This window comes from Lates calcarifer, linkage group LG1 (assembly GCF_001640805.2).
Source record: "Lates calcarifer isolate ASB-BC8 linkage group LG1, TLL_Latcal_v3, whole genome shotgun sequence".
Lineage (NCBI taxonomy): Eukaryota > Metazoa > Chordata > Actinopteri > Centropomidae > Lates > Lates calcarifer.
The window spans coordinates 23070864-23098682 of record NC_066833.1 but is presented as its reverse complement, the minus strand read 5'-3'; the positions used below and the strand labels follow the sequence as shown (position 1 = coordinate 23098682).

Sequence of the window (27819 nt, the reverse complement as noted above, 5' to 3'; positions counted from 1 at the left end):
TTGTTGACAGTAATAACAATAATTTTAATTTCTCTTTCTCTTTTTCCACTTCGCAGTTTGTTTGCTCGAGATGCCATACGTAAGGAATGAGCTGAACAAGAGCACAGGAACGCCTGAGGGACGACATTTGCAATGCCATCAGTCCAATACAAGGTGAAGACAGCTGCAGCAGTCACAGCCGTAACATCATTTCGCGATGGAGGACTGGTCTGCTGAGTTTTCTGACATCTTGTTTGTGCTGGTTCGCTCCTCCAGCAGGAGGAAGAAGAGCTTCTTGCCCCTTGAGGGACAAATAAAGTGTCATGAATTTAATTTAAGTGAATTCTGTGTTCAGAGGAGATTTGTTCAGACAGTATCAACCCGAGGACCTTGACCCGGCCCAACCTGAACTGGGTTCTGAGTCCAGACTTGTCCACCTTTGTGTCTGGGCTCAACTCAAGCTGTATCTTTAGCCTGGAAATTATAGTGTTTTTTTAAGTTCTCCTTCTCAGTTTCTCCTGATTCCTGGTTCTGATTCTCATCACCTCAATCAAACCAAAATATCTTAAAAGAAAAATCCAGCGGAACAGTCATAAATGATGAGGTACTTTGGGATTTCTTTTAGGTACGAAGGTCAAAAAAACTGTAAATATTCCCTATGTTTCTGTACACATGTTGACTGTTAATTTTCCTTGAGGTGGATGTCTTGTATTGGCTGATTCTGGAGCATTACGACGACGACCTCAGAGAACAAATGAGCTGCATTTTTATGTCCACTTACTTTTCTAGAAAATCTGTTACATTTTTCCAGAATTTTTCCATGACTGCATAATTAACATTTTGGTTCTCTGGGATGTATGGGAACCTTTCAGCCTCTGGTTCTTCCTGGGTTCAGCTCTGGTTTATTTAAAGCGATGTGTCCATTTCTAGTTTGGATAAAATCGTCACAGGTTGCTCCAGGTTGTTTCAGACCCAAGACAAAGACGTCTGATCCAGGCAGAAGGAGGAAGTTCTGTACTCTCATGTCTCTTTGCAAAGCCTCAGTCAGGTGAGAAGGTTTGAATCCCTGCAGCCACAACGGCAGAGCCGATGTCTCTTCTGGACTCCTCTGCCCCTGCAGCTCCAACAAACTGGAGGTCAGAGGTCACTGGTTCGACCCCCCCCCCCCCCCCCCACCGCCGCCACTGTCATCAGTAGGGTGTGAAGAGAATCGACCCTTGGCTCGCTCTGATTGGTCCAGGAGCCGGGCGCAGGAAGGAGGCGGTGAAGAGGGATGAGGAGGCTGGAGGGCGAGGGTGGAGAGAGATGGCAGGGGTGAGGGGTGAGGAGGTGGGAGTGAGGAGTGGGGAGGAGGAGAGAGAGGAGGGAGGGAGCGAGATGGTGGAGGTGAGGGAGGAGGGCGGGGGAGCGAAGGGTGTGGTGAGGAAAGGGGGAGAGAGGGAGGGCTTCACTAACTCCTTCTGATGAAAGGAGAAGAGAGGAGGAGAAAAAGTAGAAGAGAAACCCCCATTATTGATTTATATCAACATTTGTCTATTGTATTGATTGATTTACTAATATTGTTTAAGACTGAACTTAATGACAGTGAATGTGTGAGAGAGAGAGTGGTAAAGAGACACCTACAGTGAGAGAGTTTCGCTGCTGTTTATTATAAGGGCTGTATTTGGGTTTGCTGGGTTTTCCTGCCACTCTGTCCTTGTGCCTCCTGCTGGAGATGTGCTGCAACAACAATGACAACAAACACATGTTCAGACTGAAAACAACGCTGTAGACAGAGAAAACTGTGGCTCACGTGGCTGTATTTTTTATTTCAGCAGCTACAGAAAGTATTCACTTTTTTCACACTTTACTGTGTTGTAGATTCAATTGTAAATGGATAAAGATGTCATTGTTGCCCATAAGTCTTTACACAGCGACCAATAATGACAAAGTGAAACAAACACGTTTTTAGATTTTTCACAAACTTGGCCTCAGTAATTCTAAGAAGTACGGAACGATTGGGACTCTTGAGAGTTGGCTGTACAACCAAACTGAGTAACCAGACAAGAAGGGCCTTGGTCAGGGAGGAGACTAAGAACCAAACAGTCCTTCTAACAGAACTTAGATCCTCTGCAGAGATAGAGAACCTGCTGGAAGGTCGACCATCTCAGCATCACTCCATCAGTTAGGACATTATGGTAGCTAGACAGAAGATACTTAAAGTAAAAAGCATATGGCAGACCACTTGGGAGTTTGACAAATGGCATTTACAGGACCCTGAGTCTGGTTGCGCATCAGACGCAGCTCATCACCTGGCTAACTGTAGCTTCACAAGCTGTAACATAACTTCCATTTCTGTGAAATGTGATTTCAAATCTTCAGGTCAGATCTGTCAACCATATTCCATATTACTGCACTCGAAATGTAAAATTTAGTAAAAAGTAATAATCTCCACTGTAACAAAAACTAGACTACATTTGAATCGGGAAGAGCAGTAAAAAGCAATGTTAAAGTTCTCAGAGTGTTTCTACCTGTTTGAGTTGGATCTCAGAGTTGACGTGGACGTCACAGATCTGACAGTGGAAGGTTTTGTTCTGCAGGCCGGAGCCCTTCAGCCCGGCGCTGCTGCCGTTCTTCAGCTTGGCTCCGGGTCGAGGGTAGGCCTTGATTGGCCCAGCCCCGCTCCGAGCCTCCAGCATCGTCTTGTGTTTTGAACCTGAAAACAAAAGACGTGCCGAGACCGACTGCTGTGAAATGAGATACATAATAATATATATATATATATCTGTCAGTGCAGGTTCTGTAAAGTGTTGCAGCTATAAGCTGTGCTGATGTTGCTGTTTTTAACATTTAATCCCATTATCAAATATTTTAGTCTTATTTCCCTCCCTCCAGACAGCCACTAATTTCATTTCATTTCTATGAAAGTCAACCTGCAGAGGCTTGACATTTGCTGAAGGTAAATAATGATGTGGTAATCATCTTCAACTGAAGAAATTGTTTTGAAAGCTCTCCCTCTTGGTGAGTTCAAGGACACCACGCTTTTTTGGCTGAAACCTTTTAAATGCATGTGGGTGGAAAAAAACATTAATGTGTTTTTTTTTTTTTGTTTTTTTTTGTGCTGCATTCAGATGAAAACGTGAACACTGAAAACAGCTGCCTCCTGGGGCCGAAAACAACGCTCATGAGAGCTGAGAGAGTGAACTAAAGCAGTACAGCTGCAAGCTGGAAAATCAAACCATGGACACGGACTTTAGTAGTGCTGTAGAGACCTGCAGAGACAGCTGATAATTCTCTGTTGGTTCATCACTACAAGCGAACCTTATTCACAAATAATCATGTGGTCCACTGTTTATCTATAAATATTCATTACAGCCACTGTTAATTTTTTCCTCTTGATATCACAGTGCTAAACATTTAGTGCAGCCATGTGTGTGTTTGTGTTTCCTCTCAGTATGTGTGACATGAGTTGTGTCGCGTGAAAGACTGACATCAACACCCACTCTCTACTGGATAAAATCAAACAAGGTGAGTGTGGTACAAATATGACCCAAATGGCTTTCCATACATCATCACCTGCATTATGAGCCTCCAGCTGAGACAGAGAGTTGACAGCAACTTTGCAAAGAGAGCAGTAGAGCAGCTTCTTCGCCTTCTCCTCCTCAGACTCCACTGAGGGAGGAGCATCCTGGCAAAGGGGAAGAAGGGGAAGAAGAGGAGGAGGAGGAGGAGGAGGAGCAGGGCATGAAGAGGAGGTGACAGGAGCTGGAGGAGGGGGAGGAGGAGAAGCTTTGGAAGAAGAGGATGAGGTGGACGAAGAGGAAGACAGGCCTGGAGCGGGGAGGGCGGAGGGGGGGCTGGGTGGGGGAGGCTCACTGCCCGCTCTGCTAGAGGAGGGGGACGAGGAGGAGGAGGGAGGGGAGGACGAGGAGGGGGGGAGGAGGAAGACTTTGATAGGGGAGGCGGAGGTGGAGTCGGTGAGGCTGGATAAAAATTCTGGAGGGAGGAGAAGCAGGAGGAAGAGGGGGAGAGGAAAAAAAGAGGATGAGTTAAAAAAAAAAAAATTCCAGAGAATAAAAACATCATCAGTAACAACATTCAGATCAGTGTTATCAGCTGATAAACTCAACCTGTGTGCTGATTGGTGCTGCTGTTAGCTGAAACATGAGAGGCGGGGCCCGCAGGCTTAGAGCTGCTCCCATTGGTCTCTGAAGTGACTGACAGCTTGGCCTTGGCCTTGTTCTCCTGAGACTTGAGCTTCTTGGCGTGACGACTGCCTCTGTAATGAGCCTCTGCTTGAGACTGAGCAAGGAGACACACAGAGAGAAGTTTTATTTTCCTGGGTTCTGGATGCAGAGACCTGAAATCCTGTTGTTACAGTCGTGTCTAACCACTCGTCCACTCAATACAGTTGACACACATTCTCAGATTTAAGGTGGAAATGAGAGAAAAAAATCCAAATTGATGCAGCTAAACAGGAGATATGAACTTATTCTGCTCTTCGTATTCCTCTTCCTCATCAAAACCTGCCACCTGCAGTACCCATAATGCAACTCAACTGCCCACACTTCAGTCGGAGATTCAGGTGTGTTAAGCTAGTGGCAGCTAATCTAATTCTTCTCCCTGACTCCATATCCCCAAACAATTGTTTCTTTGACACGTGCAGCAGTTCCCCACGTGACATGTAAAAAGACTAAAATTGGTTTAGTTTCTCTTTAAGGATTCAGGAAGGTGACTTTTTAACAATTTCCTACAAAATTAAAGAAAGTGGTGTACAATAAAACTACAGCTTGCTTTCTGTTTTTCATGCACAGTATTCCACAGTATGGGCATCATTCGTCATGGTAGTTATTATCAATGATATCCACCCACACTTTCTTCTCCTACACTTTTACTAAACACTTCTGACAGTATCTCTACATGAAAAAACGCAGAGGCAAAGCGGAGGAGCCCGAGCCTAAAAGATAAAAAGGACTTTTGCTGCAATGCAGTGTCGTCCAGCCAGGAGCTGCTTTGGCTGATCAAATATATACAAGCACACATTCCTGCTGGATTACTTTGTAACTACTTTGCAACCATTGCAATGAAAGATAAAATAGCTGGCACTATGAAAACTTCCAAGAGTGGTAAAGTCCTGTGTGTGAGTATTACAAAATTGTTGTGCATTATGTTGGCATTTGTTAGGCCTTTAAAAGCATTCGCCTGTCACTCCAACTGGAGCTTTTGGATTGTCTCACACCACCACCAGTGCAGCCCCTGCACTATTTTATCACAGGGCTGTTCTGATGGGAACATCAGTAGATTTGCAGGTACTGAATAGTACTGAATAAATTAAAAATCAGACCTGGAGGGGGGGCACCCGATGGCTGAATGGTTAGGATGCATATTCCCTAAACAGCTGGTCCCCAGTTCGACTCCCAGCTGGCTGGACTCTTGGCGGCATGTCATTCCCCTGCTCTCTTTCCCTGCATTTCCTATGTATCTCTACTGTCTCTATCAATAAAGGCATAAAAGGCCCAAATAATAATAATAATTTTGGAAAATCTGACTTCATAATAATGTGTGTTATCCTGATCCAGATCAGATATCCATGTTAATGTTAATATCAAGCAGCAGAGATGGAGCCTTGGGTCTACACAGTCTTTATGTCTGTGGGGGGGTTAATATGTGGAATATATCAGGTAAACATGATGATCTCTACACTGTAAAAAAACTGTTCGTGTCAGGTGTCACCACACAGTGTAACAAGCCCCGGGAGGCAGTGTGTCAGCACACTGTAACAAACCTCCAGGTTGACAGTGTCCTCATGTGACTGTCTGAAAATGTCATGGCTCAACTTTTACTCAGCTTATTAGACTGAGTTAACGTTCTCCTCTCCTCTGCAGTGATTCCTGTTTTCATGTTCACTCATGAATAATTTTACCAGCTCATAAATTAGTCACGTTTGATTGGCATGTCACTAACGAGGCAGCTCGTCACCGCTCAGCCATCATTATGTGAATGAGCCGAGTGTCATTTACACAGCGCTGCGCTGATAGAGAGGGGCAGGGGTTACACCTGGATATATACACCTGCTGTTCTGTATGAGCGCCTGACAGGATAATACAACACACAAAGACAGTATCACACAGTCTCAGCTTGATGGAGCGCCGTAAGAAAATATTTTCCCCACCAGCTCTGTGCAGACAAATCTCCTTAAGTTACACTTTGAAGTTGAGTCATTTTCAGTCGAATGCTAATATTAGTATTTAGTTGTTGTTTTTTTTTTAACTAATTCCCCCATCCTGAAATTGCAAGCAGTATTTGCAAATGAGCTTGCATTTGTAAGCTACAGAGCTAACATAGTGTTAGAGGTGTTGGAAGATGTATTATTATTATTTTTTTTTGGACTACCAGGACAAACATGGACAAACTGTGAGACAAGAGGCCCCTGGGTAGAAACAAGTGCTTTGAGCATTTTGATCACAGCAGGATGGAGGAGTGCAGATGAATCACATAACAGGAAGCTGAACACTGAGGCACATGAACGAAACTCATCACAACACACATACATCAGAGTTGAATCTCAGCTGACAGACGTTACAGGAGATGACCTGTTTCTTCTTGGGCACCATGGTAACGCCGAAAGGTGTGGTTGATGACGGCCTTCTGCACCGGGTCCATCTGCAGGAGACACACAGAGGTCAGAGGTCACCAGCCTGCTTGGGATTGGCTGAACAGTGATGAGGTCTCTGTATCACAGGCTGTACTGCCTGCAGCTACAACACCCTGTCACTGTTAATGTTCTTCACACACAGACAACACACACACACACACAAACACAAACACACACACCGTGTTGAAGTTTGGAAAAAGTCCAACGGGTGACGTCGTCTCGACCGGAAACGACAGGAATGGTTTCATCATCACTGAGGGACCAGTGGCGCCTATCAGCCCCGGCAACGGTGCTCCTACTGCACCACACCCACTTCCTGCAGACAGACACATAGACAGACAGAGAGTTTAAATGACTGATTTCTAATAATAGAGTGACGGCACTGATTTGAGCGTTCTTTAGTTTCTGGAGGTGTCACCTGAGGTGACTGTTGGTCCGTTTAAAAAAAGTCAGTGATGGCAGATGGTTTTGGAAACTTTATGGAGTTCACAGCAAAACATCTTTCAGCAAACATTCCTCAGATGTTTTTACTTTTCTGCACAATGAGGAACAGAAACAGCAAGAGAACCCTACTAAGTCAGTGCTTAAGCTTTTGGCAGGCAGGTATCACAGGTTGCAAACGCTTTGTGTGTAGCCAGCTAAGAGTCTTTCTATTCTCGATTTAGGATTTTTCACCCACTCTTCCGACAGGATCACATCAACATCTGAGATATTTTCAAGCTGTCTTGCACACACAGCGTGTTTAAGATCTACCCACAGATTTTCAGTGTTCAGCTCAAGGGACTGTGAGGGTCATTTCAAAAGCTCCAGCTTGTCTTGATGTGGTTCGTAGTGGATTTGAAGGTCCGCTTTAGATCACTGTCCTGCAATAGAAGCCTGCCTCACCTCTGTGTCACTGTCTTGACTGCTTGCAGGACATTTGCATTTGTAATTTGCTGATATTAAGCAAAATACATTCTTCTCTCTATCCATGCAAAGTTTCTTGTGTGTGTCACTGGCTGTCACACAACCCCAAAACTGAATATTTCTACCTGCCTCAGAGAGTTATTCATTCTGTACAGCATACGGCCCCCTCTAGCCTTCGACCCTCGTTAAACTGATCCTCGTGTGTGTACCCTCGTGACTGTATTCGCACCACGTCTGAAAAATGGTAAGGCCAAGAAAAACCTTGTGTTATTCCACAAGCATGAGCGTTCACTTCACACATTATTCAAAGAAAGTTACCCCAACAGCTCGGCTTGTAATCACACCATATAAATAAAGATGAAACTGAATTAGCTATTTTTTTTTTTTTTATCTTGTTACATATTTCATATTTAATAAAAATGAAACACACAGTGTACACATAGCTGAGTTTGTCTGAATTAGTTATATAAAATGTTAATATCAGATGTTATTTTGAACAGCCAGTGATGGTGACTCTGCAGCCATGTTGCCACCAATTTGTCTGATACCTCTGTAGTTTTATTAAATTACATTCATTTAGCAGAGGCTTTGATCCAAACATCTGGGGAACAGTTTTGGAATTCATCAAAATTACTGTCTGAATGCATGAACATGAACACAGAATTACCCTAACACCTATTTTTAGCTTTAATACTTAGCCTGTAAATGTATCAAGAACTGGCCTTTTAGCTTGAATCTCAGCAAAGATACTGCTGAGTGATACAAACACTTCTTGGCAAAGCTGTCAAAGAAGCTGGTTTTATCTGCTTTACAGTAACAACATGAAGAACATATGGAGCTGCAGCTGCTGGAGGCAGAAACAAGGCAATAATATAGAGAGAAAAAGAGAGAAAGACGGTGTATGAGCAGCTCACATAATGAGTCCATGTGTCCAGTTGCCACAGGGGCCAGAAAGAGCTGCACATCTGTACATCTCAACTCTACTTCATCTCCTTGTGAAGAGGCAGAAACAACATCTATTCAGTTGCCTAGAATGGGGCCCAAAGCGACCAAATTAAGGGTCACATTCTAGACATGAAGCCATACACGACTATTACAAAACTGCTAAGAAACATTAAACTTTGTCTTGAATGTCATTGAAAATTTGCAGAACCACTACCAACAACAGTCAAATCAAGAAATTACTTTTGTGTTATTCATGTGGGCAGTGGGTCATTTCAGGAAATGTGGTGATGAATCTGACGTCTGGGCCCACATTTAAAACCGTTTGTTCCCAGTTATATACAGTGTGAGGAGGTGTTACATATACATCCACAGTATACACAAATACAAAAAGTACATCTGTGAAAGCATATTTCTTCTAGCAGTGTACAGTACGTGTATAGTCACAGCTTATAGAAACCCTGCAGTGAATTATTTCATAACCAAAGAGTGTGGGTGGAAACACTGAGAGCAACTGAATCAGACCTGACAGAGGAGGAGGAGGAGGAGGAGGAGGAGGAGAGAGATGAGGATGTGGAAAAGTTTGATCTTATTGGTTTTGTCCATCTGTCCAACGGAACTTAAGTAAATATACTCTATTCCATTTTAAATACACTATAAACCAGTTGAACCAATAACTCCTTATAATTAATTCATATCTAATCTGAATGTACTATAATGATTGTAAACCACTCTAAACTGTAACCCATTTTCACTGATTCTAAATAAAATATAAATAAATAAACCCTAACCCATTTTAAATGTACCTGTTTAAACCATTTTAAATGAACTATAACCCATTCTGAGTGCACCCTAACCTATGGCCACAATAGCCAATTCTAACACATTTAAATTGTGATGTTACCTAATTAACCTATGCTAAATGTCTCATTGAAACCCATTACGTAGGCACTACAACCCATTACATTCCCATTTTAATTAGACTACAGCCCACTGTAAATTCACTATAACCCATTCTAGCACATTCTAGCAGTCGATGTAACCCATTTAATCCACTTTACAAGATCAACAACTAATTATAATCCACTCTAAATGTAATACGAGTCACTGAAATCAACAATGACCCATTTTTAATGCATTTTAAAGACAACCCACTACCCACTGTAACCCACCTTAACACATTATGAATACCTTATAAACCATTCTAACCCATTTTAAATTCCTTATAATCACTAATCACTATAACTCATCCTAACTTTGTCTAAATATCTGAAAACCCACTAGGATCCATTCAAACCTACCTTATTCTATTTTAATATTAATGTATCTTAACGCAAAAAGTATTCTTAAATGCAATATAACTCATTTTACAATATCTTATAAGTCATTATAAACCTTTCTAATTGCAGTATAATGTGTTCTAACTCCTTAGCTATTGTTTAATAACCCATTCTAGCCTTGTTCTAACCTGTTTTCACCCTTCTAATGGGTTTGTGAGGCATCTAAATGTCACTATAACCAACTACAACATGAGGACTTCTAGGACAGCTTTTAACCGTGATAAGGATACACTGGACTGACAGGTTTGGCTTAAGAGTTTATATGTATTCAAGCCAGACCAGACCAGACCAGGCCAGGCCAGGCCAGGCAGGACCAGCTGTGTGTTTTTTCAGACTGACATTAGTCTAGCTGTGGATTAGTTGTGTGCCACGCTGCTGCTCTCTGAGTTTGTCCTCATATAGCAGAGCTGTGAGTCAGTGTCTGTATTTATCAGTGTAACTCTTTATTAAGTTCAGAACAACAAGGCACAACACGCCGCTGTCAAATCAAACCGGACATACAACAGCTCAGATAATTGTCTGGATCAGCTGTTATTAGCTGGGAGATTATTTATGATAGTAAATACAGATTAGTGTCTATTTTTAAAGATGGTGTAATGATAGTGTCAGCTAGGTGGACCCACCAAAATAAAAGCTTTGTCTTAAATGATACAGTCACAGTGAGGATGTGATGCAAGTAAACTGAATCTGAACTCATGCAGACTGTCATTATTTTTATATTTAAAAATGAATAAGGTTTATACACCCACTGGGAAGCAGCGAAGCATTCATTAACCTGCAATGTCTGAGTTTCTGTTGGCAGTATTTAGTAGATAGCTGTATTTATCATATCCTATTAGTGCAAAACAGTACATAACATTAAATCACTGCCTACCAACTGCTGAGATTAGTGCACTCTCAGCATTCGTGTGCAGTGTGTATTTCATGGTATACTGGGTTTTCAAAGGGGGTGTAGGCTACGTGACCCTCTAGGCATCTGGGTGTGACAGTTTAAGACAACAGGGGAGAGCCTCTAAACTGATCTGGAAGAAATTTGAACAGATTCATTTACATTACAGACTTCAGTTTTCTCCCTAACTAAAAATACGAATTTAACTGGCTGTGACTGGTCAACAGCACTTTGTAAGATCATGACAGTTGAATGACCAATTGCCTGCGATCAGGTGTGCTGTGAAACCATCATAAGGATAATTTGAACCACTTTAAAAGCTCCTACAACCTTCCTAAAGAACCTCTCACACAACACAAAAAACGACTGACCCTCATCAACAATGTTCCCCCTAATTTTTTCATGTGTCTGAGTATACACACATACTCCCTGAGAATTCCTTGGACCACTGTGAGCAACATCAGACATGCACAATGTCGCACACTGTAATTTTATGCGCTACATAGTTTTGCTGTGCGCTGAGAAAGCAGGAGCAGTGCACAATTGTGCAGCGCAGCTAGACGAACATGCATCAAGGACCAGTGAAACCACTGTGAGTTCCTCACATAACTGGACGTTTATCAAGAATTCACAATGATGCCACATGTGAAGTGGACATGCTGTCAGTTTGTCCTTTACAAATTTGTTGACATAGCACCCCACTCCTAACACATGAGTGGTCTCAACGTTGTTATTAAGCACTGTGCCATACAGCACCTCTGAAGACCACTCACACAACACAAAAACCAACCAAGACCTTTCAAGGACCACTGAAACCATCTCAAGAACCCATAACGCACCCAACAGGGCCACTGGAGCTCCCTCAGGTACCCTGGAAACTTACTAAAAGACACCTTCGACAAGCACCCTTGTCTCCAGAGTCATCTCACCGCTGTTGAACATTGTTTCACTTTTTTTCTTCCGAGTTTATTGTTGTATTGTGGAATAATTACAGCCTCTTTACTGACCACTGAAACCACCTTAACTTGACTCTACGAATCTGCCCAAGTAATAAACCACCTCAGTGACCATTAAAACTTCCTTATGTAGTCCTCAAATCCTCTCAGGGACAGCTTCAACCACCTCAAGGTCCCCTAGAACATCCTGAAGGACTATTTGAGCCTTCCCAAGGACCCCTTAAGCCTTTACAAGCCCTGACAGCTTTGTCTGCCACTGTGTGACCTATTTTTCCAGTGTCAGCGTTTCAGCATCCATCAACACCGCACTCAAATATCCGATGATTGTAGTCTGCATTTTTTCACTGCACTTCATTTAGTCCTTTTTACAGGGTAAATGTTATAGTTAGTCTGCAGTGTTGAGCTCCTGTTTTCTTTATGATTGGTATGAAAAGAAGATATTTTAAAGTATGTGTATGTGACAAACAGTGTGGTGACAGAGTCGTCTCAATTCTGTCCTTCTGTCCTCTGAGATCTGGTTACAACACACACACACACACACACACACACACACACACACACACACACACACACACAGTACCCTTCTCTCTTACAGTAAGTTGCTGTTCTAAGAAGCTGCTATAAATACTGATAAACATCTGCTACTGCATTCACATGCAACGTCTGTAAACCAGCATGAGCACTGGCCAACGATGAAGTAACCAGCCAGACACTTTTATTTCAAGCGGTTGGTGATTGGTTGGAAGATCCGTTGAAGGCGGTGCTTCCTGTAAACAAAAACTCTTAGTTGAAAATTTATTCACAAGTTTCTTCAAACAACCCTTTTCCATCTGTAGAGTGACTAAACTGCTGAAAGGTTTCAAACTGGAACTGACCTGTCCAACACTGGAACTGGCACTGAGGAGTTCTAACCAGTCTAACACTGGAACTAACACTGGTTTAATCCGGTTCGAGACTGGAACCATTGAATGGCTGAGTCTGATACTAGAACTGATTAATACTTGTTCATACTGAAACTGACCAGTTTACATCTGTTCTAATGGCCTGGTCACAGCAGAAAGTGGTTCAATTCAATTAATTCATGTGTTGAAGTTTGGTTATTGTGACTACTTGCAGGACTAATTGATAAATTACTGTAACTGGCTGAGCTAACTGCCAGCCTGGCTGGTGGTAGTCAAACAGCTCTCTGAGATTCTCTCTGTTTTCTCTGACCTGGGACATTATCCACCCTCTGGTATTTTGCCCTCAGGATCATACATCATTTTATTCACAGTTACTGAAGGAGGAAAAAGCTCTCTGTGCTAGTGTGCTACTTAACTAGGTTCAAACAGTTAAATTGTCTACATTCCTCTCCTGTGGAGCAGTTTATATTCCGATCAATAACTGTAAAGATGGATGACATGACAGCTCCCCAAAAATGAAGCCAAAAGTCAAGTCAAAAGTCACCAAAGTCAAACTTGATGTGAAAAAGTTATTTTGCCTTTTCGTAAGCAAATCCAATAATCACAGCGATACCAATGAACAGGTCTCTGGCACAGGATTTCATCTTTTCAAATGCTGGTGCAAACAGGTCTTAAATCATTATAATACCAGACCATATGACAGTCCCAAACATCTGAAATGATCAAAGTCTTTTTTCTTGGTGCAGTATTTCCTGACATCAGCGGCGGCGGTTGGGATTAAATGGTCTATAAATTGATTCTAAACCCCTTTCTAAGTGGTAGCATCCAGTTTCCTGGTGGTCAGTCTGTTTTTTTCTGCAGTGGTCAGATTTATGATGTAGCTGCAGTCAGGGTCATCTCTGGTATTCACACCCCACAAACACACACACAAATTTACATACACACACACACACACACATAGTGCATGGAAGCTCATATGATGAGGACGTAATAAGGAAAATCTCACAGTGTTCTACTGCACCGTCAGACTGAACCTGTAACTGATCTGACCTGTAGAGCTCTGTCATCTGTTACAAACCAAGTTTTGGCCAGTGGGTGTGGTTACTAAGAAGTGAGGCTGATATTTAATCACTCACATACCTCTGCTATGCAAATCCAAATGGAGCTGATTAAGTTGCTTACAACTTTTTATTTAGTTGCAGAAACTGGCACACAGCATCTTTGCTGTGTCCAGCAGATTGAAAACTTGCTGCACTTTCACATATTATTTAGTTGCATATCTGCATCATTGAAGTACTGTAATGATTAGCAAATTAACTGCTTAGGTGATTGACTTTATGATTTTCTTTGCTCTGGACAAGTTTTAAAAGACATTTTGCTTATTTTATTAAATAGTTGTTGTTGTTTTTTTCAAAACAGATAACTGATGTGTAAGTAATCGATTATATAAAATAATTATAATTGATTATAATATTGATTATATAAAATAATAATTAAATTATTATATAAAAACAATTAGCTGCTGGTTAGCTATTGGTTTGAGTCGGAAAAAAAGGGGAAGAAGAAATAAACGAGATGAATGAATGAAAAAAAAACTTGGGTGGTCTGTCCAAATAAATCCAATTATTGTAAACACTGAACACTGAGTATAAACAATTAGCATAACACACAGACACACAGAGTGCTGGCAAGATGTAATTAAAACACCAGTTGGCCAATAACAACTCATCTTTCAACTGGACTATGCACTGTGTGTGTGTATGTGTGTGAAACGGCAACAGTCTTCAAAACACTGTCTCAGTCATTCAGTGTATTTCTGTCATGTCAGAGATACTTTGACATCCTCCTGAGAGCAGGAAGTTAGTTCATCAACATGCCTCTTACATTGTTACACAGACAACAGTGTTGATCAATAACAAGTCGTGTTGACAGCACTGACTTGAAGTGGCTCTTTAGCTGGTATAGCACCATCCAATTTTATCTCAGCCTATTTTCGTGGAGTATAAACTGAGGGCATGGTGCACAGACAGCTCTGAGGCAGGAGCCCATGCAACAAATCCATCTCTTGAATCGTGTGAATTTCTTATCTCATTAGCAACCAAGCTAATGTGCTTGCTAAGTGACGATTAAATAATTTACTGAGCGTTATCGGCCGGGGCTGCAACTGGACCTCATTTATCATAAATAATAACACATAGACAGGATGCAAAAGAGGTGTCTTGTACTAAGGAACTGCCAAAACACACAACACAGTTCTGTCATAACTCCTTTTAACCTTCCCATGTATCAGGGAAAGTCCCTGAACTCACATATTTATTAATTAGATTGCTCAACCCCTCTGTGACAATTCTACTGCTGTAGTTTAGCTTTTGAATTTGTGCTAAACTTACATATTATATCATACTGTATTGTATGTCACAGAGCAGTAAAAGGTACTGTTACACCTGCATCATTTGGGCTGGTGTGAAAGTGGTCTACTGAACTCTGTTGCAGATTAATCAACTGGACTCAGACCACCTGAACAGGAGAGTTTTGTACAAAGCAGAGCAACCACAGGAAGTGAAAAACTATGTAACTAACTAAATCCAACTTCTGACTATGAACGGTTAAGAAAACATTTAGTATCCATTTTGCTTTAACACCAGAGTCTTTCTGGAAATAAACCAAGACCCTCCTCCTTCTTTTCTAATGGTTCCTCACGTCAGACGTCGAATGACACCTTTCACAACAGGTTAACGATACCAAACCAGAAGTGCGAACGCCTCATTTAGCACGGTGTTTAAACTGTCAACTAGATCTTTGTTAGACAAGTCTGGTTGTATGATTTTTGCGATTTCTAACTATGAGAATGCACACACAGCGAGGTGCAGATCAGAAAAGGTGTCACTTCTCCAGTGCACCGTGCTTCATTCACCCAACATTTTCCACCACCTTTCCTTCATCAGGGTGGTGTCTTATGTTGCTTCCAGTAACCTTATACGCAGTCCATTTATCTGTCACATGACCTATAGATCATCATCCTTTTCCAAAAAAATGCCACATTTACTCTTAGTGGACATATGAAAGACCATAAATATAAAAGCAGCCAGTGTCCAAAACTACATCTTAAAGACTTGCAACACTATTTTAAAATTTTCTGCTGACTGAGTAGTCAATTAACTGACTAAACATTGCTCCCCTAATTAACATGACATGAAGTAAATCCCTGGAGTGCAGTTGTAAAATCTGAGGACGCCATTTCTATACTTTATTTTTCTCTGAGTAATGTTTGTCAATGAGTGAACCTACAATGTATTTTACATGACACAGTAATGGTAAGGTATGCATCCATCCATTAGCTTGCTAAATCTACTAGCTTATCTCTTTGAGGGGTCGTGGGGGAGCTGGAGCCAATCAGAGTTGACGCTGGGCGGGAGCAATACACTTCAATCTCTTTGATTGTTCAACCCTCACAAAATGTCAGAGTTTGGTGGATAAAGCATTGTGCACCAGTGAAGAGCTGGTGTGACGGAGTATTTTTTGTGGTAGAAACATCATCGTATCATCATCCACACTTCACCACATTATCCTCAAACTCAGCAGAGAACAGAGAAACATCTGGCACTGTTAATCAGGCTGTAAAGTGATTCGAATCACTGGAGTTAAAGTGAAACCGACAGCAGCAGAAACATTTTTTCTCACACAGACGGCAGGAAGTGATGACGGCTGAGGAAGAGGAAGATGGCGATGAAGACGGGGATTTCGGTTAAAGGTTCCTACCTGAACCAGATGACTTTTTTTCTTTATCTTGATCCAGATTTTCTTTTGTCTTTCTTTTAAATTTCTCTCCCCTTTCTATCTCTATTTATTCTATTCTAATGTATTCTACTGTAATCTGTTCTTTCCTCTACTGTACCCTGCTGTTTTCTCTCCGTCTGCGTTACTCTAGCTGTCGTCTTTTTTACAAACCAAAGAGCAACAGCCAAACACACCCACCACTCACTCTGTGTGAGTGTGTGTGAGAGAGAGTGTATCAGGTGACCGGAGCAAGAGTGGCATGTGTCATCGCTATCTGAACCCCCGAACCCTCAGCGTCAGGTGTGTGTTTCTCTCTATGTGTGTGTGTGTGTACTTCTTAATCCCCTGCTGCCATTTCCTCCAGAGAGAAGAAACTCTATCCCTGAGGACGAGAGAGAGAGAGAGAGAGAACGACCACACACACTACTTACAGATTATATTGAAGGATTAAAGATTAAATTACCCTGCTGCAGTCACTGCTTTTTGTGTGTCTGTGTGTGTGCGATGAGATCAGAGAGCAGTTGTTGTCAGTTCGCACTGTCTCCTCTTACACAGAGAACAGTGTGTGTGTGTGTGTGAGTGTGTGTGTGTGAGACACAAAACCAGCTGGTTCACAGTTAATATAATAAACATTAAAAATAAATAAAGTGTGATATCAGATGTTTAAGTTGTTTGTAAGTAACCTCACTGTTGTTCACTGCAGCCAACATTTTGAGTGATCTGATCACGAGCAGACAGCTCTTAAGTTCAGGTGTGAATGCACCCAGGATGCACTGAGGATGCATTGAGATCCGATCACTCAGACCGCATTCAGAGGTGGTGTGGGCCTCGTGGCGACACTGAAGGACCGTCTCGTCAACTGCTGTCCTCTGCGTAAGCCTAAGTACACACTCATTCACATGTCTTCTTTTAATTTCCTGCAGATTAGGCATGAGAAGTGTATTGCTGCCTCTTGCCACTTAAAAATAACAATGCATGTGGTCTTTGCAAATGGAAATGATGTTCATGTTTATTTGCATACAGAGCAGGGAAGTGAGATCTGATGACAGAAGTATTTTGTTGTCCTGTGTTTGTATCTCTTAACCAAAGACCTGCAGCTAGCACCGGCCCATGTTGATTAATGTAAATTTATTTCAACTTTAATTATTCAAATTTAATTAAAGGAGAAAGCCCATGAGATGCATCATCTCATTTTTAAGGGGATCCTATTTTCAGCATGTACCTCCCCCTAAAACCACAAACGATCATTTTTACAGTTCTGTTTGTGTACAGGTTAAACAAACTAGATACATCATGTTAACTGGTGCGCTTTAGAGGTGCTTCTTAGTGCCTTTTTTTTTTTTTTTTTTTTTTTTTTTTTACTTTGGACAAACTCAGGCTTGATATTCCTCTGTGTTCCTAGTGTTTATGTGAAGCTAGACTAACCACATCCTCATAACAGCATCCTCATAACCATTCCACAAAATGTTTGAATTTATAAAGAGAAATCCATAATCTGCCCCTGACTTTGTGCCCATGTCATATAAGAGGTGAGTGTGGGTACAAGTGGAGCCTTTATACTGTCAGTTTGGATGTCCTTACAACGCAGTGACATGATCCCTCACTGGTTCCCCACTGCAGAAAACACTGCAGCTGTAGACGGAGCCTGGAAGAACGTAGGATATTAATACACCAGTGATTCTACTGGGAGGAGAACCTGTCTTACTACCTTCATCTGCATCTTAAACATTCCTTATCCACAGAGAAGGAGGGTGGTAGAGAGACACAGACTGAGTGTGGTTTTGCTGATGGCAGCATTAGACATCACACTGCATTATTATTATGCAGAGAAACACACATTAACATAACAAGTGTGTGTGTGTGTGTAAGTAGGTCACGTTCAGATCCTTCTTCATCCAAAATTAACACACACACACACACGCACACACACACACACACACAGCAAACCAATCAGGAATATGGAAGCAGACAGGAGAGCTGCAGACTGAGACTCAGTAGAAAACAGTAGAAACTAACAGAGACAGAACAGCGTCACCACCTGCAGCAGAAATTTCATTAGAATCAAACTAACTTTGTAAGTAGTGAATGGAACAAACAACCTACTGATGACTGAACTGTTCTAACAGTCTTACCAGTAGCAGAAAGTAAAATTGTAAAGTTTGTCCTGAGGGTGGCGCTAGAAGAAAGGTCACCTTCCTTTTCTAAGGACACTTTGGTAAAGAAAAAAAAACTTTGAAATTTTTATTTTATTGGAGGATGTTCAGCAGATTGGGTCTGACAAGATAATGGAAACAAAGCTAGTTGATCAACAGGATATCCAATAATCTGATAACTGATTAGTCATTTAGTTACAACCAAAATACCAAACCAATTCCCTGGTCCCCGCATCATAAATGTATGGATATGATGTATGGTAATAAATTGAATATCTTCTGAATATCTACAAATCACTGTGGGCTGTGAGACATTATAACAGGCTTTTTCACTATTTTATGACATTATATACACCAAACGTGTGAATATGAATGTGAATGGTTGTTTGTCTATATATTGGGTCTGCGATGGACTGGCGATCTGTCCAGGGTGTATCTCGTCTCTCAGCCAATATCAGCAGGGCTAGGCTCCAGCACACACACACCCCCCACCCCCACCCCCCTGAGAACCCTTAAGGATAAGCGTTATAAATCATGGATGGATGGATATACACCAAACAATTAATTGATTATTCAAGAAAATATTAACATAAAATAATTAACCAATGATGAAAATAATCCTTAGTTTCAGCCCTAAATGTTAACACCCAAGACAAGGGACTTTCACTTTGAAATTACTGAGAACAGTGGAAAATAAAAAGAAGAGTTTCTCATCTGATCTGTCTCTTTTATCAAACATTCACCAATATTTTGTGCGACACCACTTAAATATCTGTTCATGTTAAATGAGGATACAGAGCAACTGCAACTACTCTGAAAGGCCGAGCAAAGAAACCACACTGGGAAACCTGGCAACCGCAACCACAAAGGGCAAACGTATCAGTTAAACTGGACAGTGTATGTGACAGTTTCAGAGAAAAACAACAACATCTATGAACAGTGAAGGATGAAGCTCAGGCTGAATCTGCAGAAATAAAACCAGACACACAGTGGACAAGGGAATCCATTGTGTGTGTATTTGTCTCACTGACACACACACACACACACACTGCACTGTGGTGATGAGCAGCAGTGTGTGGGTAATCATAGCAGTCACGCTATCTGTAATGAGTAGAATGTCAGAGAGAAGGACCAATCACATTATTTTCTTGTATTCCAAAATACTGTTTTCTATAAGGTCATCCGTGCAAAAGGATCCTTAATGTTCATTTAGCTGCTGATATTCCTGGAAAACATCAGTCAGTCAAATTTCCAGGTTGAAATCCAAGGTGCCACACATAAGAACATCATCACATTAAAGAGAGCTCAAATAAGGCAGAAGAGGCTGCACAGTGTGTCACAGTGTTTGTAGCAGATATCTGAAGAGAGCATAATCCTCTGCTTTTCAGACTCTTCCTCTACAGTAGGCTTATTACAACCCACTTGTTTTAGGTGCATTTGTACTTTGCACAAATAAATAAATAAATAAATAAATAAGAGTGGAAATGGCAGAAATTTGAAAAAAAAAAAAGAGTTAAGATATTGCTCACTCTTTGGAGGTAGAGAGAAAGAGAAGATGATGGCTGATGGAAACAGACAGTTAGCCATGCCGCTAAAAGAACAGCTCTATGGATGGTGATGTTGGTCTGTCATTCTGTCCAGACTGAAATTTCTCAACAACAACTACTTCATGGGATGTCATGACACATTCATGGTGTCCAGAGGATGAATCCTACTGATTCCAACAATCATCTTACTTTTTCTTCTAGATGTCTATGAGGGTTCTCAGTCATCCAGGTCATGGTAGTCTTAAGTGCTGAAGTTGAAGGCAACTGGACTTCTTTTAGGTTCTTGAAGACATTTCACCTCTCATCCGAAAGGCTTCCTCAGATCTGAAAACTCTTCAAGAACCTAAAAGAGGTCCAGCTGCCTTCAACTTCTAGAGCAACGAGGTGGTTCACATTTGTAGTTTTAAGTGAAATGTCTCAACAACTCTTAGATGGATTACCATTAAATTCATGTTCCCCTAAAGATGAGCATCAAGATATTACATTTTTTTATTTGTCCAACATTTTGGTTTTTTACCAATTACCTGCAAAACTAATGACAGTCCAATCATTCTAAGTTGTACTTTGTGTTCAGTGCTAATTGGCAAATATTAGCATGCTAACACCCTAAACTAAGGTGGTGAACATAGTAAGCATTATATCTGCTGGGCATTAGCATGTTAGTATTGTAGTGAGATAATAACTGTGAGGTTAAAGTGCTGAAATTCAGTTTTAAATTGAGGGCGTTCAGTGTAGGACCCAATCTTTGGGTGGTGCAGGATCATGCGTGGCATCAATTCTTGTTCTAACACATGAACAAAATGTATAGTATACTATGAAATACTAGCTATATTGTATACTAATATCTACAAATTAAAACAGGCAGAAACAAAGCAGCCAGTGGATGAATGTCTTTCTTATCTGGAGGATCTCTACAGTGTTTTGATTACACTGATATGCGATTAGAGACATTTTCAAATACTGTTGCAATATTCCTTAGGTTTGAACACTTAAAGTAGATGTCATTTAAAATTAAAAAAACATCATCATCATCATCATCATCATCATCATATACCAAAACTAGATCTAAATTTCATTTAAATACAAATTTCTGATCTTGTAACGTCATCATCTATTATTAAAATCAGCTCCCATCAGCCTTTGTCAATTCTTCTCTTTATCCATAGTATGACATTTACACTGTCTAGAGAAATTACACTTTTTATTTACAATTTCTGCTGTTTCTACACAGGTTTCTACACAGTTTTTATAGGTTTGCAGATGTGAAATCAAAACAAAAAACATAATATAGATAAAATGTACTTCACTTCAATGTACTGAAATAACAGCACATGAAGTAGAAATCAGTCCAAGTAAATCTGTTATTTTGTTTTAATGTGTAAATAACTGTCCTCAGATAATTATAATCATGGCCCCTGAAAAACAGCTGATGTTGTCTCTGGGATAATGACAGTTTTCACTGGAAACACATTTTTTACTGACCATACTGTGAGAGGAAAGACAACAACAACAACAACAACAACCGAAGTTCAAGGTTCAAGTCCAGGTCACGACCTCCGGGTCATGTCATCCCCACCATCCTCTCAAAAACAACACACTCACAAATAACACACACCTGTATGCAGACACAGTGCAGCCAGACAGAAGAAAGACACTGACATTGAAAACTAAATCAGCTAAGTGTGGAGCTTAAACAGAAATAAACAGAAGGATTTCCTACCTCGACCCAGGAAACCACTCCACATCATCGACAGGGAGACAGCTGTCTCACCTCCTCCTCCTCCTCCTCCTCCCTCTCCTCTCTATCATCTGCTCCCGCGATAACAAAAAGCAATGAAGAGAAAACACAAACCAAACAGTGGAGAATCGCCGTCTGACTGTCTGTCTGTGTGAAGGCAGAGAGACACGTGTGTGTGTGGACGGAGGAGGGTGACCGACACACAGCGAGAAAGCGACAGAGTGTACAGTGTATGTGAATCACTGAGGTGATGATATTCAGGGTGAGCAGTGATGACAGCCCCTCTGTCTCAGTGGAAATCCCTCTTTCTCTGTCTCTCTGTCTCTGTGCTGCTCACTCGCTCTGAGCCAGTTCATGGCATCGTGACTCAAAAAAGGGAAGGAAAGGAAAGGAAAGGAAAGGAAAGGAAAGGAAAGGAGGATATAAGCCTTTAGTTCTTCCATTCTCAAAAACAAAGCACAGAAAGAAAATAGACAAAAACGAAAAAGTTAAAGATTAAAACAGCAAATAAATAAAGCAGCAAATAATTTGAAAAAATAACCAACAGGGAACAAAAACAGAAGGACTAACTTAATTAAAGGAAGAAAGAGAAAATTAAAAAAGAAGCAGGCAGGTGAACTGCCAGACTTCTTCTACCAGTCCTCTACAGGTTTACTAGTTCAACAACCTGGCCCTGTATCAATCTGACCTGTACTAGTCCTTCTAGTCCTCTATCATCCTTCCAAGAAGTTCTACACTGCATTTTGACTTTCTACTTAGTCTTTGTTCCACCAGTTTTCTCTCAGCCCTCTACTAGTTCTCTCAGCCCTCTACTAATAGCACATTTCCTACTATACCTTAAATAGTCCTGCCAATCCCTTTATTAGTCCTGCTAGTCAAAGCAGTTGTCCTCTGGTCCTCTAGTCAAGCCAACCAGTCCTCTATAATCTTTTTTCTTTTTAATCTTTTCTCTTTGTCCTTATTTTGTTGACCTTGACTAGTCCTACTGCTCCTATATGAGTTTCTATTTTTTACTAAACCTTGCTTGGTCATACCAGTCCTCAACTAGACCTCAACTAGTCCTGGCAGCCATCTACTAGTTCTTCTGTTCCAACAAGTCTTCTACTAGACCTTAACTGGTCCTGGCAGCCATCTACTAGTTCTACTGCTCCTTTCTGCTAGACCTGAACTAGTCTAGGCAGCCATTTACTAGTTATGCTGGTCCTAGATGTTTTCTACAAGTATAACCAGTTTTCTACAAGACCTTCGACTAGTCCTGCCAATCTCTTAACTAGTCCCACCAGTCCAAGCTATTGTCTACCAGTCCTATTGACACTCTACCAGGCTTCTTAGTCCTCTAGTAGACCTACCCAGTCATTTACTAATACTGGTAGGACTACTACTGCTAGTCCAACCAGTCTTTACTAGCTACATTAGTTCTACTGGTTTTCTACTAGATCCCCACTAATCATACCAATCTTCTATCCATATTACTGCTGTACCAGTTTTCATCTAATCTTCTACTAATACTACGAGTCCTCTACCAGACTTCTACTAGTCATAGTAGTCCTCTACTAGTTCTGCAGTTTTCTACTAGTATTCCACAAGCCCAACCAGTTTCACTCATCGTGTCCTAGATCTACCTGTCCCAGACTTGTCTATTATAATTCCCTCTAGTCCTCACCAGTCTCCTGCTGTCATGAGCTCCAGGCCTTACATGCATGGACATGTTCTATTATTCCAAGTTGTCTACTGGTTATCACAGATGTGGGTCATGTGGACACAGCATCATGGGTTCAAATCTGGTCATATACCCCCATCAAACCCCACACCACTCCCCCTCCACCTCTGAGCTTATTGCCATCACCATACAGCACTATGACTGTGTTAATCTGTCAGCAGAGTCTATTCATACACTGCTGAATACATCAACACAAGACCACACATCAACACCTGCTCAATCTCTCCATCACATACACATAGACATACACAAACACACACACACACACACACACACAAACACACTGCTGCAATGTGTGACTATTAATAACTGTCCATTTCTCAGCTCATTATGTATGGGGTATCAGCAGGACAACATGCTGACCTTTATTAGCCCAGGAGAGCTAATTAGAGATAGCCCACACGCACACACACACATCACTTACATGAAAAGGAAAAGAAGGAAAAGGAAAAGGTGGGCGGATTTTGACATTTCCCCTGCACTAAAGAAACATCCAATCAGGAACACTAAGGTTCTCATCAAAGGGAAACTTATAATTTTACTTTGAGAGAGAAAAAACAAAACTTCAAGTACACTCCCCAAAATACTTCATACATCACATCACATTAGATGACCAAAGCACATTAGTGCTGTCGTCCACAGTACTCCGCAACAGAGAGCAGAGGAGAGGAGAGGAGAGGAGAGGAAAGGCGAGAGGAAAGGCAAAGGGAGGAGAGGAGAGAGCAGAGAGGAGAGAGGAGGGGAGGAGAGAGGAGATGAGAGGGGAGGAGAGGAGCTTTAATATTGTAAATGTTATTAGTCTCATGTGAGTTAATCTCTTCATTTGTACTGAGCATGTGGATCATGGGAATTCACTTCTTTCATTAGCGACTGTGTGGCTGTGCGTCTGTGCATGCGTGCGTGTGTTTGGGTGTGTATACTGCCTCCTAGTGGTCAGTAACTGCCACTCAGGAGAAAACAAAATGTATTCAGTGTGAACCCATATGTCAACTATGTATAAATGTAAATAGTGATGGTTCTCTCAGGTCCTCAACCTTGGATTTTCTGCCAGGTGCTTGTTTGCATTAATGTATTTTTAAGCTGCTTTTCTAATTCAATTCACTTTTTTTCAACTTGCAATTTATATCTTTTGATTCACTCACAACATTTTGCAAAAATGATCTTACAAATGCAGCTGCAGAAGTGAGATGGCAAAAAGAGCTCTGAGTACTTCCTCCACCACTCTATGTGACATCTCACCTTTTTTTTTTTTTTTTTTTTTTACTGATTTGTAAACACTATCACTGAATTTGTTGTCTTATATATTCACAGTTTCATAATTACTTCCTGTAATAACTTTATATACTTCATATACTAATGACGGAATGAATGACGGTACAGACAGTGTGAAGATTTTTGTAGTGCTATCGTAGGAGTTTTTTTTTACTTTAACAAAGATGAAAAAAAAGGCAGAAAAAAGGAGACGACAACATAACTTGACTTTATAGTGCTGGTTTATCCCAACAGTTAACTAAAAAGTGAAGAATAAATGGATAATCCATACAATTAACTGACCTCATCTATTTTAACTACTGATTGAGGAGCTCAGATATCGTGTCGCTTGTCCCCCTGCAGCACAACTGTTTGTATTGGCTGTGATGTCATCTGACCTGAATGCTGATAGGCTGCTCAGCCAGCCAGGTCACTGTCACACACAAACACACACACACACACACACACACACTCAGTCAGTCTGGCCTGCAGGAGCTGAGTTCAGGCCAAAGAGCTTTTCATGGTCGAGCGAGCATCATGTAATGGACAGAGAAAGAAAGAAAGAAAGAGAGAGAGAGAGAGAGAGGGAGAGAAAGAGAGCAAAAGACATGACCATTCAGACTGAGTGGTGTATGTGTGTGTGTGAGAGAGAGAGAGAGAGAGAGAGTGTGTGTCCAGAGATTTAATCTTTAATCAGTGTTACTGTAGGCTGTACACTGATACGGACTCACAGTATGTAATTACAGCTGCACACACACACACACACACACACACACACACACACACACACACACACCTGTGTGAGATTGTCTTTCTGCTTCCTGTCTCTCCTGACATCATCATCCCATACACACGTAATTAGGTGTGTGCATGTATGGGGTTTTTTTTTTTTTAATTTCTCCTTATTTTGGAACTTATTTATCTTACTTTAGTTAAAATTATTCAACAGATGTTGTCCAACCTCAGAGATAAAAATGGCCAATTTCCAGTGGAAGTTCTGCATTGTGTGTTTTGATCAAGAAACTTACAACAAACTGGAACACCACAGTTAAAATGTGATCCACATAAACCAGACTGTGCACTACCAACAAATTTAAAGTAAAGACAAGAACCAATGCAGGCGAATTTAACAACATCTTTGAGAGATGTCAGTGTGGTTTTAGAGCAGGGCTGCGTCCTAGTTTAATGACCTGCTGCTGTCTGCTCCACTTTAACTCCTTTACATCTCACAGCACATTCTCACTCTGTTGACCAGCAGTTTGACTTTAAAAAACTGGGTCTGTATCACTGAAGATGCTCTGAAACTGTTCCAGTCACATCTGATCACAGGACCAAAGAGGGTCAAGCAATGTGAAAAGCTCTAACTGTAACTTCACCAGCAGAGGGCGCTGGAACTGCAATGATTAAACTGAAAAACAATGAAACTGCTTCAAGATCATCTCGTCAAACTGAACTGACATAAATAGGACAGAGGATAATATGAAACTGACCAGTTACACACTCACACAATATATGATATTGACAATATATATGTATGTCATGCCCCATAGCTACTGATAACAAGACCATGTTTGAGGAATATTTTACATTTTGTAATTTGCTTTCTAGTCAAGATTTAGACAACAATATTAATACCACTCTCATGTTTACGCCTTAAATGTGACACTACAGCCAGCAGCTCAGCTTAGCATGAAGACTGGGCTCTTTCCAAAGGTAACAAACCATGGATATCGGCAGATGCGGAGATTTCTCACAGGATGAGTGAGTGAAAACCCTGAACTGGTGGTGGCAACAGTCAGGGGTCAATCTGAGATCCAACACACACTGACACACACATACACACACACAAACACTCTGACCTCTCCCAGGGGGCAGCAGCTGTTGATGATGGATGAGCCAAAGTCACTCTCACTCAGCAGACAGACAGACTATACAAATTAATGTCCTCTTTAGCTCTTAATGTCCCTCTGGTAAACGTGACAACTTGCATGTCTTTCTATAATGTTGTTTGGATAAGGAATGCTGACTAAGTATTTCCTCTCATGCAGGTAGTGAAGTCTTTGTGGTGTGTTCAAGTACAACTTTTAACAGAGGACAAAATATGTGATGAATCAGTCACTGCCAGCTCCATACACCAGGATTAATAGAAGCAGTAGTAGCGCTGGTGTTACCTGCAGTGGTGCTTGGTGGAGCGCCGAGGCCTGGGCTCAGGCCTGGGGTCGGAGTTAGTCCTGCAGGCTGAGAGCTGAGCCCTGTGGCCTGTGGGAGAGACCTGGATTGGGCCCCTGCTGGAATCAAACACATCCCCATTAAAACCCATTAAACCTTGTAATAGCAAAATACTTGCTGCTGCTGCTACTACTATTACTCCAGTCAGCGGTGGTTGCAGTGTACCTGCTGCATGTTGTCCCGTCTCTCCAGCCTGGAGCTGTCTCACTCTCCGGAGGTGAGACCGGCCGTTGTAGTGCAGCTGGGCTTGAGCATCAGAGGTCAGCTGCAGGTTACACACCTCACACAGCGAGTAGGCCCCGCCCTGACCTGGGACGAAATAAGACGAATGGCTTATGCTGCAGGAGAAAGCTACAAGGACGTACTGGAATGACAGGATAAAAACACAGCACTGCTGATGAAACATATCAGTAACCTGGGGACGGAGTCTGCTGGACAGAAAGACTGATGCTTGTAGGTGTGGGTGTGTCCATCAGGTCTTGACACATCCCTCCAAAGGCAAAGATCTGCCCACTCTCCAGGAGCTGTGAGGGGCTGAGAGGAGTCTTCATCCCTGAGGAAAGAGGAGAAGAAGAGAAACATACATAAATGACAATAACTGATGTTGGACACCCTCAATATTCATTATAAATGTTATAAATGATATAAGATGAAGTTCATTTCATGTTTTATTTTTTATCATGTAATGACTGAAGAGCTGTACTTTTCAGTAAAAGTTTTGTTTTAGGAAGGAAACCGCGCTGTGAGTAGCTGCTACATCAACCAAACGCACTCAGATGAATTTGGCTGTGACACTCTCCTTTTTTTTTCTCCAGAACTGACAAACACCACAGAAATGACACAAAACCCCACCCCA

General features: G+C 41.4%; 1 protein-coding gene across 1 annotated transcript; it reads right to left on the bottom strand.

Annotated features, from left to right (window-relative positions):
* Positions 1-858: 858 nt before the first annotated feature.
* On the bottom strand, positions 859-27517 carry znf385b (zinc finger protein 385B). The gene is given in 11 exon segments (XM_051072482.1): positions 859-1439; positions 1603-1698; positions 2490-2674; positions 3535-3954; positions 4089-4260; positions 6510-6584; positions 6586-6621; positions 6793-6929; positions 26906-27019; positions 27129-27272; positions 27379-27517. Coding segments are annotated over 11 exon segments (1785 nt in total). The 5' UTR covers positions 27515-27517; the 3' UTR covers positions 859-1169.
* Positions 27518-27819: the final 302 nt, after the last annotated feature.